Source organism: Rhodnius prolixus, unplaced genomic scaffold (assembly GCF_049639745.1).
Source record: "Rhodnius prolixus isolate KJV_2025 unplaced genomic scaffold, Rpr scaffold_3, whole genome shotgun sequence".
Classification (NCBI taxonomy): domain Eukaryota; kingdom Metazoa; phylum Arthropoda; class Insecta; order Hemiptera; family Reduviidae; genus Rhodnius; species Rhodnius prolixus.
The window spans coordinates 20,480,330-20,495,518 of record NW_027411603.1 but is presented as its reverse complement, the minus strand read 5'-3'; the positions used below and the strand labels follow the sequence as shown (position 1 = coordinate 20,495,518).

At 32.1% G+C, this 15,189-nt stretch overlaps 1 protein-coding gene and 1 long non-coding RNA gene across 3 annotated transcripts in view; one reads left to right on the top strand and one right to left on the bottom strand.

Annotated features, from left to right (window-relative positions):
• Nucleotides 1-51: 51 nt before the first annotated feature.
• Nucleotides 52-13,374, bottom strand: LOC141452181 (uncharacterized). Of its 2 annotated transcripts, none has more exons than XR_012457265.1 (4): nt 13,102-13,374; nt 2,064-2,215; nt 1,546-1,676; nt 52-234 (listed from the first exon to the last, which is right to left on the bottom strand). It is a non-coding gene; the product is annotated as an uncharacterized lncRNA (long non-coding RNA). The 2 variants fall into 2 exon arrangements; XR_012457264.1 differs by having other exon boundaries at nt 1,546-1,671.
• LOC141452165 (aminopeptidase N-like) overlaps nt 9,985-15,189 on the top strand; it is a 40,433-nt gene continuing 35,228 nt past the window's right edge. The window contains exon 1 of the mRNA XM_074124067.1: nt 9,985-10,111. Coding sequence (XP_073980168.1) covers nt 10,067-10,111 — 45 coding nt within the window. The 5' untranslated portion in view covers nt 9,985-10,066. The remainder of the gene's footprint in view (nt 10,112-15,189) is intronic.

The following is a 15,189-nucleotide window of genomic DNA, read 5'->3' as shown; positions in this document are numbered from 1 at the left end:
TCAAAACATCGCAGCCACACTCTCTTAATTATTTAAATTACAAATTCGCTATTGAGCGTGTGGCCCGTAATGTCATGGTCGTATCCACTTTCTCCTCGACTACCTCCTTCGTTTTTATTTCTGTTGCGTGGAAGATTTTTTACAACCTTTTAAAGTCTATGATCACATGATACTTCCATAAATGAGGATGTGTAAAAAATTCGAGTCATAATTTTCCACAGCGGCCTCTAGTCTCTGTTGGAAAAAGAAGAAGGGCGGCAACTTGAATTTGTAAAAGCAGTGATAAGTGTAAGATTAGAAACGGAAATATGCTAGGAAGCTTGGAAAAAGATGCGGCAACAAATTATATTTGTGAAGTAATAACTAATATATTATGTACAAATACGTCCAGATGTCTTTTTTGTTTCTGTAATTATTTTATAATTACATTAGCCTAAAGATGAAAAGTTCATTAGAAAAATAAATAGAAACTGTTCGTGTCAATAACCAATTTTCAAGATTTATTTTTATGCTGTGCAGTTAATTTACTACCTGGATTCTCAAATCAACATGTTCGAAAGCAATTACCATGCTGTTATCAAGTTATTTTTGTTGTTTCAATCAATATTTTTCGTTAATTATTTTAAGCATGATAAATGAATATTTTAAAAATGTATGCAATTTTTTCCGTTTTATTAATGAATCCTTCATTACTGTGAAATAAAGAATATATGATTTAATTTGTTTTTTATACACAAGAAAGGTCTTAGGTAAAGAAAAAGTAAACGCAGCTTTACATTTTAATGACGAAAAAAAAAGACGAGGTTCATTTATAAACTCGATTTTCAAATTTCGTACATTTCATTACATTTTTATTTATTTCTGCTATAGTTTTCAATTTTGTCATTTTTTTTAATTCCACATGTCGAATAATTTGAACCTTATTCAAAAATATGAAAGCGGTGTGCATCAAAACTAAACGAACATGGAATTAGGATCAGAATTAAAATATCTCAAAGAAAATCGCAGGGTTAAATAATTTTAGCTGAAATTTCAAGATTGAAAGAAATTGAATGAATTGAAAAAGAATATTGATTGCAATTTAAAGAATCCAAGCTTGACATTCTACGATTATCTTGTTCATTATTTAACTTAAATAGTGCTGCACTCTAGTTTTTTTGCAATTGTAGTTTTGTACCATCTAGGAATATTATAAAGTGAATGTGCTTTTAATTTATAATACACAACTTTAACAACTTTCTCTGCCCGCTATTCACGGTCAATAAGAAAATACTTGAAAAAAATAAATAAATAAATAAAACCACAGAATTTATTCAGTAAAATGGTACTTCTACACAACCGGTTTTTTCGAATTTGCAATTTTAACTTTCAGATTGAATTCCTTTTAATCCAATCCATTTATTCTGTACTTCAGTTTATAAACGATTGCAGAGAAGTTCAAAACATGGACATTTTAAAATTTGATCACAATATAGTTTCTATGAAGGTATGACAAGTAAATCAAGAAATTTTTAAAAAATATATAGAAAATAACGTTACCCTGACCTTATCTACTGAGAATTGTCTGCCACTATTGTCCATTGTGTAAACCACTTTGAAAAGTGACATTTTCGGATTGTTGGTACCACAAAATGTTTATAGTCAAAATATAAAATCTGCTCGATACAATACCTTTTCTCCATTAGTTGAGTTTGAAAAAATATAAATATTAGACACAAAGGTTAAATATTTTCTTCAACTCATAAAATTAGTAATAATCATAAAAAATAATTTGTAAAGGGAGAACTTCGAAAATGTGTTGGTAAGTTACTACTTTCTTATCAGAATATTTTGTAAACAAACTGCGCAGATTAGAAAATTTTGATCATGTATTTTCTTTAATTTAATAAAAATAATCCAGTAAATGTCTGAAGAGTAGCTTGTTGAAGGTGGTCTAAACGTTGTTTTTACTAGCAAATTAAGAGATTTGAGATTGCAGTTTACCAATTGTGAGACAGTTTTCTACATAAGTATTATAATAATACATTCAACTAATTTTTGAATTAATAAGCCAGCATTAATACCTTTTACTATTATTTCTTAATAGTGGAAGCAATAATAAGTATTTGTAGCAATTGTCAATTGTGAACAAGTCCAAGCCCTTTAGAAGACATATATATTTTGACAGCTTTTTTGCACAAGGAGTTTTTTCTGTTCAATATTGACAAATAGAGTCCTGAAAAATAAAATTATTCCAAACTATTTCTGTTCTACCTGCGCTTTTTAGTTTATTTATTTTTTACTTTTTACTTAAAAGGGATAGCGGAATAAGAGGGGTCTGGCGGCCCCCACCGGTTTTGAAACAATCGACCCAAAAACTTTGGAGGAGACCGAAAAAAAATTTTTTGAAATTTTTTCCGACCCTCTCCAACCCCACAAAAACCCGTAAACGAGAAAAATGTGTTTTTTTGATATTTTAATTTTTTTCGAGCGTTCTAATCCTTTTAAAGCGGTTCCAACGCAACTAAAAGTTTATTTTGGATGTGTAGATGTTCCCTGAATTTTTTCGGTTTTTACTGTACAGTTAAATGAAGTGAAACATAGCTTTGAATCCAAAAAAATCGTTGAAAATCGGGATTTTTTAAAATCAAGTCTTCGGCATTTTGGGCTGACTCGATGGAAAATGACGGCCTAACTATGGTTGAAAGATACACTCTTACTCTACAAAATGGCGCAATTGAAACTCAATTTGGTTGCTTGTTGTCTGCGATAACTCAATTTGAGTAAAACGCGAATTTAAAAGGTATGCGATTTTGGCCTATAAAATAAGTCACAATTTAATTAAACAAAAAAAGCACCAAAAATAATGTATTCTTCGTTTTTTGTTGACAGCATTTTTAACAGCTGTCAATTGTCGAAACATGGTTTTGACATCAAATTCTTGATCAGCGATTTAGAATACCTTTATACGAACATTATTTTTGGTGCTTTTTTTGTTTAATTAAATTGTGACTTATTTTATAGGCCAAAATCGCATACCTTTTAAATTCGCGTTTTACTCAAATTGAGTTATCGCAGACAACAAGCAACCAAATTGAGTTTCAATTGCGCCATTTTGTAGAGTAAGAGTGTATCTTTCAACCATAGTTAGGCCGTCATTTTCCATCGAGTCAGCCCAAAATGCCGAAGACTTGTTTTTAAAAAATCCCGATTTTTAACGATTTTTTTGGATTCAAAGCTATGTTTCACTTCATTTAACTGTACAGTAAAAACTGAAAAAATTCAGGGAACATCTACACATCCAAAATAAATTTTTAGTTGCGTTGGAACCGCTTTAAAAGGATTAGAACGCTCGAAAAAAATTAAAATATCAAAAAAACACATTTTTCTCGTTTACGGGTTTTTGTGGGGTTGGAGAGGGTCGGAAAAAATTTCAAAAATTTTTTTTTCGGTCTCCTCCAAAGTTTTTGGGTCGATTGTTTCAAAACCGGTGGGGGCCGCCAGACCCCTCTTATTCCGCTATCCCTTTTGGTAATAATAAGAAAATTAATGATATTACAAATAATAATTGTGTGGAACCATCTGTACGATTTCTTAGAATATGCAACAAGAGCGATTCTAACTGAATAAGGTGCTGGTATGGTCACTGAAATTGATTTTGTTATCTGTTAGGATGCATTATCATCTTGCATGCGTTGCCTCATATAAGAACATGTTCTTATAAGTTCAGTTAATAATCAAAATTCCTATTAAAAGTAGAATTAGTACGTAAATTATTGTTTATTAGAAAGTCTAATGTTGCCTATTTTTCGGTTATCGACTAGTCTCAGGCTTCGTTTGCGTCAAGATTGCAACTGAAAAACACATCTGGGAAAATAGGCCAACTCTCTTAAACCATTGATAAGAAATCAATAAGGAAGGCTATCACTGTAGAAATCTGTTGGAACATGATTGTTTTTCCACTTTTGCTTTATAAAACGGAGTAAAGCAAGTAGAATTAGGTTATTTTTCTAATTAGAACATTCATAGAAATTTAAATTTTGGAGCTAATTCAATCGGAAAATAGTACTGCGATTTTTCTATTTCTGGTAAAAATTTGTAGCCGATGATTCATCAATGAGAAATGGCTGGGTAATGAGCAATAAATGAATTTATGGATGCATGTCAAGGCAATTTTCTTAAAATCGTTCAAGACTCTTAAACTTATAATTATCATAGGTTTATTACTTTTATTTATGCATTTTGTAAAGAGAATGACGTGATTATTGTTATTATAAAATAAATATTAATAAACTTTATTGACCGTAAAATATTTAATATTTATATTAAGGATTTTAATAGCGAGGAATCGAAATTCCCCGTGTAATATCTCGTTATATTAGGATACATATGTATATATAACTATTCTCCATTCTATAATTCTTAGTTTTTCTGTAACTCAACCAACCCGAATAGACACATAAGTTCTAATGATTGTAATTTATATCATTCTTATAGTTTTTTTTTTAATAAGATGTATTTGTATTCCTGTGGTTCAATATTCTAATTGATGTATTGTTTATTTGTAATATCCAGGCCCTGAAGAAGGCAATAAATTTGTCGAAACGTTGGAAAAAAGACGGGGTTTTTGTTTTTTGTTCTGGACCAATTCCTTGCTATTTGATTCCTTAATATAATGTTATTTATAAATGTTAATATTTACACCAAAATGCATTTAAATAAATTATGAAGGCAGCAGATACATACGAATACAGTTTGTCATTGAAAAACTATAATTAAAAAAAAAAAATTAATCATTATCCTACTTAGGCAAACGATTTTTCCCAATGAATAGCTTCCATTTCTGAAGAACTTCTCAAAAAGATACACAAAATATTCAACTACGACTGCTATCAGTTCTTCAATAGTTCAAAATTTTCCAGTTCCTTCTAACTTAATTCTAATTTATTTATATTTGGGATAAGTTTGAAATCAGAGGTTCAAATCTGATGAGTAGAATGGATATTTTATTTTCTATTCCTGCTTGGACCCTCTCAGTTTCGATATTGTTTAACCATATTTTGCATGCACTTCAAGTGCATTGTCCTGATGTCTATTTATTTTTTATTTTTAATCTAGGCCCTTTTCACGATTTTTCAGACATCTGACGGCTTGTTTAGTATTCGCCAGTTAATCTTCGCAAGGCAATCAATGTCTTATCAGAAAACTTTGGCCATTTCTTTCAAGGCAGAAGAAATGAGCTTCTTCATCTTGATTGCTTTTTCGTTTCTGGTTTGATATCCAGTCTTATTCACAGTGACAAATCAGCGTCCAAAAGCAGTTTGACTTTTTTTTTTTTTAAACATCCAAAAAAACATTGCTCAGAAATTCATTTTTACATTTGTTTTTGGTTAGCATCTACTTTAAAACTTTCAATTTATTCATTCATAGATAAGTCTTGAAATCAAAATAATTAATACCTACATTAAGAGTAAAGTAAAGTAAGTAAAGTAATTAGGGTGAAGGGACCAGTAATTGACTGGGCACCAGTAATTGACATACCAGAAATAAACTGGTATTATAAGGGATATGAGCCGTTTTTAGTGGTGATTCTTTCAATTTCGTTATTGAGAAGCCTTTGGGCAGCAGTTCCAGAAAAATATTAATTATTGGAAGGTTCCTTGGTATCAGTGGAAGGTTATTTGTGTTAAAAGTTCAAAATCAAGGAAAAAACAAGCCGTTGCTAAGGAGGATTGATAAGAAAATAATTTTTCTTTTTTCTTATTTTTCGTTTATTTGTTCGTATATTCGTGTGGTTATCAATGTTCTGTTATAATTAGTATTACTTGTAGATTTCATTTATATAGTTTTTTTTTTAATTATAAGAAGCATTGAGGATTAAAATGGGGCTGTCAATCACTGGTCCTTGAAACGGCAATTAGCCCAGTAATTGACATGTATGTCAATTACTAGTCCTGCAGCTTTTTTGTTTGAGACCAGTGATTGACTTCCTGGGAAAATGATAAGATAGGTTGATAAATTTTATTAAAATTAAAAATTCAATACATTGTAAAATAAAATCATTGATAAAAATCGGCAACATAAAATAAATAGTAAAACTTCCAACAAAATATGTTTAAATTAATGCATTAGCAAATGTACGCCTTATTTCAAGAGGGCATGCAGAATGATTATTATGTAGAGAACAACAATGTATGAACAACAAACTGGAATAATCGTGATCGCCGAACAGCTTCTGAGGCCTACGTGACTGATAAAAACGACGCCCACTTATCGGAGTTGGAAAATCTCTCATTCTCCCTCAGTTTTGGGTCCTTGCCACATGCCAAAGAAGAAAGGGAGGAAATGGCTGAGCCATAGAATTCCATCAAATAAAACAGCCAGGGGAAAAATGAAGCTCCCTCAAGAGAAGTACCAGGTGCGAAATCAAACATACGTGGAGAGTTGGTGACTTTGTGATGTTACACATTAATAACATAAAAAAGATGGTAAGATCTATTGTATTTACCAATTGACAGAAATGTTGACCGAAGACGAATATATATCATCCCATAGGCTAAATAGGCTAAACTGTATTAAAAAAAATGAAATCGGTATGAAAACCATTTTTAATTCCCAAACACGTGAAGGTTGGATCGCCCTATACTACTTTATGGAGAACGTTACAAATTTAATAAAACCGTTGATGTGTGAGGTTTTCAAATGGCTTGTGATTTCAAGTGGCTAATTATCAATTACATAAGATATATTATGATGTTCATTTCCTATCTATTCCGAAAGAATATTTTGTTTTTTCATTCATTTTTTTCTTTTATGGTGTGCCTATTTTAATAACACATATTTTTGTCAATTGGTCACCTAGTTATGTGAATATCAGTGGTTTATTTGTAGGGATGTGTATTTTAATACCTATCCTTTCCAAGTTAAAGAGTCAATAACAGATATATATTTTTTAATCTAGTTGTTTTTTCATCTAGCTGTTATAAGTGCGAATGCTTATAACCTGTGGCGGGACGCGATGAACGTGCACACAATGTATATATACATGTGCCCAAGAGGTAACTCAGTAATAATAAACAATAAAATACTGAATAGATGCAGAAAGTAAGAATGAATTACATTCAGATAGTTTGGTTTCGAAGCAAATGACACTGGCAGCACAGATTGTGGAAAATATTAACGAAGCGCTCCAAAAGAAGGGAAGCGTAGGAGAAATTTGGTTCACTAGAAAGCACCAACAACTCGAACCCAAAGACGCGTAGATGCCATCGGTAGCAGCGTTATAGGCGGAATGAATGAAACAAGGATGTGACCACATAATCGGAAGTAGAGAGGGTAGTTTGGTAGAGTAAGAACCAAAAAAGTTCCCAAAAAAAGGTTTAAGTAACAAAATATTTAGCGGAAACTTGAAAGGATAAGAGAGCGGAAGAGTTGAGAGAAAGAGATAAAAGCGAGCCGACAGACATTGTGTACGATCTAACAAGCATTTTAGCTAATATCTCCTTGGTACTATTGAAAGTAAGGGCTGTTCTTCAAATTACCTGTCTTGGTTTGGACTTAATTAAAATTGTCCAGTAGGACAGTTGTGTAAGGGTTGATCGTCAAAAACTGCATAAAAAAGGGTAAAGTTGAAAAAATATTAGATTATTTAGGTTTGCCTATTTAAAAACTGATTGTAATTAATTATGAATAAGACTAATTTTTGTTATAAATCCAATTGAAAAAGTGATTTAGGTGATTTATTTAGATTTAAAAGTGATTTTGAATGCATACCTTATGTCGTTTCATGAATATATTTGTATGTCAATTACTGGTCCCACCCTATGTCAAACACTGGTTCCACCGAAAATTCGGTATGTCAATTACTGGGTCATTGACATACTTCCAAAAAAAATCATATTTGGTTGACATAACGATCGAATTTACTGCTTTTAAAATATTAATAAAATAAAATACATCCTACTGGAGTGGTACAATTTTACAACCTACACCTGGAGCCAAAATAACGGAAGTTATTCTATCTTAAACACGAATTTTTTCTTAAGCAGTCAATTACTGGTCCCTTCACCCTACCTATTTATATACTTAATATTTATATTTACATATATGCTTAACGTCCAACTAACAATTAGGTGTCGTGGACAGAGGCGACTAGCAAACATTCTTCACTGTACATTTCTTTTATTATCAATTAAATCCAAGGCCTAAGACCGGAATCGAACCTAGAACCACAGTACAAATTAGATTTATTGGTCTCCCCTCTAACCGCTCGGCTACCGTGCTCGCCTACATTTAGTGTAATTTTTAACTTTATATTGTCGATTAAACTATTGTTTTGGTCCTAATTTTCATGGCTGTAAACTGCTTATGAATTTCCAATTATCTGTCAAATAATGTGAATCAGACAATGAACGAACATTTCTATATTGTGGTTTATAGATTGAATCATAAACAAGTTTTGAATATGTTGTGACGTTTGATGGTTTTTCAATTATTCTGTTAATTTATTCGAAGGTAAACGGAATTACGTTTTTATAATTTAGGTTTTAGAGTTTTCTGCATTTTCTCCTGTTATAAGGCCTTTTTAGTCAGAAGTAATAGTTTTCAGAAAATGATTCGCTTGTGAGTTCACATCTAATTATTATCCTTAGAATTTATAAACAAACTTTGACCAGCTCATCATTTAATCAAATATATGATTTTTAAAAAAAGTAAATTCCGAATTATTTAAAAATAAGGTTTCAGTCGCTCACTCCTAAATCTTTTTGTTATTATAAAGGAAATAAAAATAAAAGATTATAATTAACGTAGATGATACTCATATCTTAATCCACTTTTCTCTCAAAAGAATTGTTCACACTAATTTCGAGTTATGCTGCATTTCAGTGTCATTGTAACCTAAACGGGTACAATTGTACGCTGAACATTTACTTGTCATTTCAACAGGACAGAGTAATTGACTGTGCTACGGTAATGATATAATTGGTAATGGTTTGCAGATGACTTTCACTTAGACTGCATGGAAAGGCCAGAAAATTTAAGCTATCCGACTTCCAAATAAGAACGTTCACAACTAATCATAAGAAGAATGTAAAATATAAGAAGCACACCACATTAAATTTTACCTCGTGTTAAAAATGTGATCAGATTGTGGTACAAGTAACTTCACACTTGGACAAAATATAGGTAAATAACCTACAAATGGTAAAAATGATAAGATTACGTTCACGTAATATATTTAGTATATAAAAATTTCTTTAAAAAAAATGTACGTGACACATTTTGAAAAATGTACTGAATGAATGAATTGAAATGAAATGATTAAATATCAAAAAAGCATTTCGGCAAAAGAAAGTTAGCATTTAATAAGAGCAGAGGAACATAAAAGATAGAAAGAATAATGGAACTGGATGAAAAGGCCCTCAGCACCAAACAGAAAGTCACGAGGGAGACCAATTTCTTCTTCGCCGCAAAAAAAAACCCAAGCGATTTGTAACAAGAGAGCTGATAGAAAATAAAAATTATGAGCTATGTTCAATTAAAAGGTGGTTGATGTACATATGCAAGTAAATTGCATTCAGTTTCCAATTGGATTGAATAAATATTTATTACAATAAATATATACATAAAATAAATACAGAAGTGTAAATGTATTATACATTTTAACCTTCTTATCTAGTGAAGAAAGAGAAAAGTTTGGTGAGGAGGATTGGAATGCAGGGAAAAAAATGAGAGGAAAAACCTGCAGCTAAATTGCATCCAATTACAAAAATGTTTATAGAGAAATGTTCATTACCATTAATTTATCCAAATTTTTTTAAAAAATAACAATTTAGTTATGAAAGTTCCTCTGAAAAAGTATTTCTCAGAAGAAAAATGTTCAAATAGAATTGATTTGTATTTGTTAAATACCAAACCATTATCATAATAAAAAATGAAGCGTTCAATTTTATAGATGGACCATCAAAATAAGGATGGGGTAAAATTTAGTCTTCTACCCTGTAATGTGGTGGTGGGGAGCGACTTGGTTTAGTTAGGTGGAGGTAGAGGTAGTGAATATCTAAGCTGCTGGGCCCAAACTCAGTTTATGGGTATGAGGAGAGCTGATGCGTCGTTTCATCTGGGTAACAACGTAAGTTATTATTCTTATACGTTCGTAGATTTATATTTTACTTGTCAGTTTATTGTAAGATTTTTATTTTATTAAAAAGGAAGTTAATGTTATGTACGTATGTACATTTAAGTAAAAAATCAATGTTAACACTTGTTTTAACTCAAGTTTCATCCTATTTTTGAATTACTGGATGATTGTTTTCATTTCTGCTAATAGAATTTTCTATTTCTAAAATGTATAATAGCGATTTTTTTTTTGAACAGTAGTACTAAATGAAATAGGATGAAAGCAAAAACATTAAATCTTTGAAAATGTTATTGCTACTTCATATAACAGTCATTCTTCTTTAAAAAAAAAAAATTAAAAAAAAACATTCTACCTGCTGCTGAAATTTTTTGCACACATAAATAAACTTTTGTAGTTAATGTAATGTAATTTTTCATCAGGATACTTTATTATTTTATTAAGAGTTAATCCAAAATAAAATAATTAAGGCCACTTTATTATTGAATTCTCGTTATAGAACGCTTTTTCTGGAAAAGAGAATCCCACAAAACCAGCTTCTTATTTCCAGTTATTGCAATTCCACTGAGTCTAACTGACGTAGATTACTTATTTCCTTTTACTTTTTTTTTTTTTATTATTATTATTTTACTGCTGTTTGCTTTTTAATTGAATTTTCGTTCATTAATCGATTTCTTAACCATTATTCAAAAAATGCCAAGAAACTGCCAAAGGCTTTCAAAAATTTAAAAAATAAATAATTAAAGGCGCTTCAACGTCTTCCATCATTGGCGACCGGAGGATATTCTCTTCACTTACTACCATCCGACAATTTCTTTTAATTTTTTCGCAATATGGCAAAGAACAGATAAGGAGTTTCAAAGAAAATTATGTAAAGATAAAAAGTAAAGTAATCGCCTATTTTTTCAGGCAGGGCTTAACGTCCAACTACCAATTTCTTTTATTAACCATTAAATAAAATCCAAGGCCTAAGACCGAGAATAGAACCCTGTACCACAATGCATGTTAGTTTTGCAGATCTCGCCTCTAATCTCTCGGCTACCGTGGCGCCTCTTATGTAAAGATGTGGCTATATAACACTACCCTTCAACAACTCAAGAATACTCTAAAATGCAGATCGCATCCTTCAGCTTTACCCAATCGTTCGCTTGAGAATGTTCCCAAACACTCTTGGTGAATGATTGAGCTTCGATTTTTTTCTGGTCAGCATAACAACCAAAATGTTTAGAGCTGTATTCTCAAGATTTCCGCCTAATTCTTCAAATCTTTTTTGACTTCCTCACTCTTTCCATCTAGCACTTCTTCATAATTCAGTTTTTTTTTATCTCTGTCGTAAAGTTGCAACATTGTATTCAATTCTGCAATTTCTGCTGGCTCAAACATTAGCAGATTCTTAGCCAATTCACGGGTCCTGGCGCCTTTGGCGTGGCTTGGTGCCTAATAATCTTAATTCAGCTACACAATTTTTCATTATTCTAAACAATTAGTGAATGCTCACAAAGAATCAGAAGCTGTCTGTTTTATCACTAACACAATGGTTACTGAAAGAAAAGTAACGAATGAAAGTCCCCCCAGGCTGTGAGCCTGGCTTCTGGATTGCATATGATAACATGATTCTCCTTGGAAACATTAGTCCTTATTATATTATTCATTAACTTATGCAGAACTTATGCTGATGATTGTTGTAAAATGCAAAAGTTCTCTAGAAGACTAATGTTTCCTGGCAGATGATAGCCACTGTAAGTTCTGTCAGGAAGAGGAGGAAACGGCACTGCACGTGTTGTGTCAGGGTGAGGAGCTCGTGTAGCTAGGGATGTTACTTCTCTGGGAGTCCCCAAGAGTCGCTCTCCAGAATTAAGAGTCTGATCAAAAGGTTGGGTCTGGAGGACGAGCTTTATAGTGAGGGGAGCCACAATAGATCCAAAGGGGGTCGCAGTGGCGTAGGCCTTGAGGCCGCCCTAATCTAATCTATGTCTAGTATTTTGGAAACACCTGCTGGTGGATAGTCTCATTTAAATGTTTTTCAACGTAAAAAACATATGTTTGTGATCAACAGCTCTAATTACAAAGAAATCCTTGTAACAAGACTTTGAATTTAGTGGATAAATAATTAAATCTAGAAGATTTGTACGATTCACGGTTTTTCTTGTAAGCTGGTGAACATGAATTCAAGATCAGCATAGGATGTGGATTCGTTGTAGGAATTCGACGATGGTTACATACGCCATGCCTGCATGGTCTGACAGATTAACCAGGAAGTGTAACACAAACTTCTTCGACTATAAAGACTGTTTGTAATAAGAGTAATCAAGGATTTCGAACCATATCAAATGAGGGGTTACCTTTTGTAACAGTTAATTTGCCTTCAGTAGACATGAAGCTAATACAAATTTAATAGAAGGAATAGAATAATAAAAAGTTTTGGGGAAGAAGGATAGGAAACTACACAAACTGAGCTGATTAGATACAACTTGTGGAGATTACATCCCGTCTTGAACAGAAGAGATGTGACAGTGCCAAGTACGTTAAAATTATTCGTTTTGAAGGTGAATGTATTAAGGAGAAATGTTATTTATTGTCCATACGGTCCTTTTTATATGTGTGTTAATGTCGTATCAACGCAACTTCAAGGAACCTCTCACTTAAATGACCCATTAACAGGGGCTTGTGCATCCTCAAGTGAGTCACTTAAGTTTAGGCATAAGGTTTTATTAGCTTTTCCTGTTTCCTTTAAAAAGCGCTCTAATGATTTCCTGCAATTGAGGTAAAAGTTCATTGCATCCTTTACAGACGTCCATTTTGTTTTAACACATATTTCCAAAAAATAATTGATTCAGTAAGTTTAACTGCCAATTGAGGGTGTTAATTAACTGAAATAATTGGTGAGAAGATATATTTAAGACTAGAAAAATCTTCCACTTAAATATCAATACAAACTATACTTTGTACAGGTGAAATTTTTGCAAATATTGCTCTCAAATTACCTTTATTATTTCAAGTTTATTCCATCTATTTATATGTTTGCTCGCTTTACTTGTTTAGAAGGATAATAAGGTTGTTGCCATTCAAAGCACATACCTAGGTACTAACCTACTTTTTGCTAAAATTGCCACACAGCCTTCAAAATAGACTAAATGACAAATATATTTATTGTATTAATATGCAGATTGACTTATCGAAAAGAAACTGCAGTCATTTTATTTAAAATTTAACACAGCATTCTGACAGTGTTTGTTTTAAAAAGCAAAATGAAAGATTTTAATTTAAAGCATGAAAACATTTGTTTTAAAATAATAAAATATTTTTAGATCCCTCCAGTGGTTTAGTCCGTACAGAAGATAACAGATGTTCTCTTTAAAAACAATTATTGTCGTACTAAAGAAAGTTTGTAGTCCTGTAAGGCAATAATCTTATTTTCTCGCGCTTGCAACTTTTTGTTCATTGGATGGTCGTAGAACACTAGAGTAAACGTAACTGCTCTTCTAGTGGCACTTAACGTTTCCGTTCTATTTGAAAGCTAGAAAGTTTCTAATTAAAGAACCTAAATTATATTTTCTAATTATGAACATTGTTAAATGAATTGTTTCAGCAAAGTGAACATTAAACTTTGGTACTATGATTAAAACATCCAAGTAAGAACCAGGCGATCAAGTTAAAATAATAATTGTCAAAATAAATATGAAGGGTTTTATACTAACCAAGCTTGCTTATAAGTGAAGCTTTTAAACAAATTATTTAACTGGAAGGCGTGATTTGCCCTGGATTGGAGGTTCGTTTCGCTTTTTCTTTAACATTCTGGGAAGGTTGTATCAAACGATGAAAACCGCAAGCTATGTCAGTTAGGTTAGGGAGCAGAAACGTTACTGAAGTCAAACTCCGGCAGTAGTACATAGACCTAAGAACATCGCACAGTAAACAAGGATATTGTGACTCATTTTGACGTATGTATACAAGTCTATTCCAAACAAAGGTCGCATACCAAACTAAATTATTTGCGTCCCAAAAATATTTTGCGTTCTCATCAAATTAAGCGAATTCCATAACGATCATATCTGATGTATCACTGTTCTTTAATATTAAATAAACCGTATTTATATCTGTTTTCTTAACTTTATTTTCTAAGCAATAACATAATGCCCAATTTTAGTAGGTGAAACATAAAAATAGGTTTATGCTAAAGGCACATAGGGTAAAGTGCCCAAATTTCGTCCCTGCGCGTAATTTCGTCCCCCTGTTTAAAACAATCGCCAAGTATTGCACACTAATGGCAATTTTAAGAAAGCTACATTGAGGCAGCAGTAATCGTTTGGAAACGTCAACTCGGGGTACGGTTCATGTCCAGCCGAGTTTTGAAGTGTTATATTTTTAGTCATAATAAGTTGTTACTATTTGGTAGTGTTTCAAAAAGTATTCCTGTCTTTTAAAGGTTCGTTAAAATATTGATGTTGCTTAGGGCATGTCACATATTGTCTTTATTTTGAACTTCTTCAACGAAACGCCACTTATGCGTTGTTTCTATAGTGGTAGCTATCTTTAAAAAAGTGATTGTTCCTAATTCCGTCCCCTTAAATAGTCCGGGACGAAATTTAGACTATTACTTTTATTTCATATTTGTAAAAGTTATAGAAAACAGTTGATTATTTGCTTTCGATTTAAATGGCAAAACGTAAACAATGGAATCCTAAGGCAATGGTAGAAGCAGTGAAGGCGGTGAGAAAAAAGAAATGGGATACAAAACGGCAGCAAAAACATTCCAAGTTCCAAGAGCAACGCTGAAGGATTATGTCCAATCCTCATTAGAACCAGAGGATATGGTTAATATTGGCCGACCAACAGTTCTGCCCAAAGTCATCGAGCAAATGAATGCAGAATACTGCCTGACAATAGAAAAAACTTCTACGGGTTAACTGTCGGAGACTTGCCTCGTATGGCGTTTCACTTAGCTAAGAAGAACAATTTGCCTCACCTTTTTTCTGCAACAAATCAAAAAGCGGGTTGAAAATGAGTACGGCTATTTCTCAAACAAAAGACAGGCCAGTTTTTTCACAAACGAAAAAAATTTGTTTGTGAAA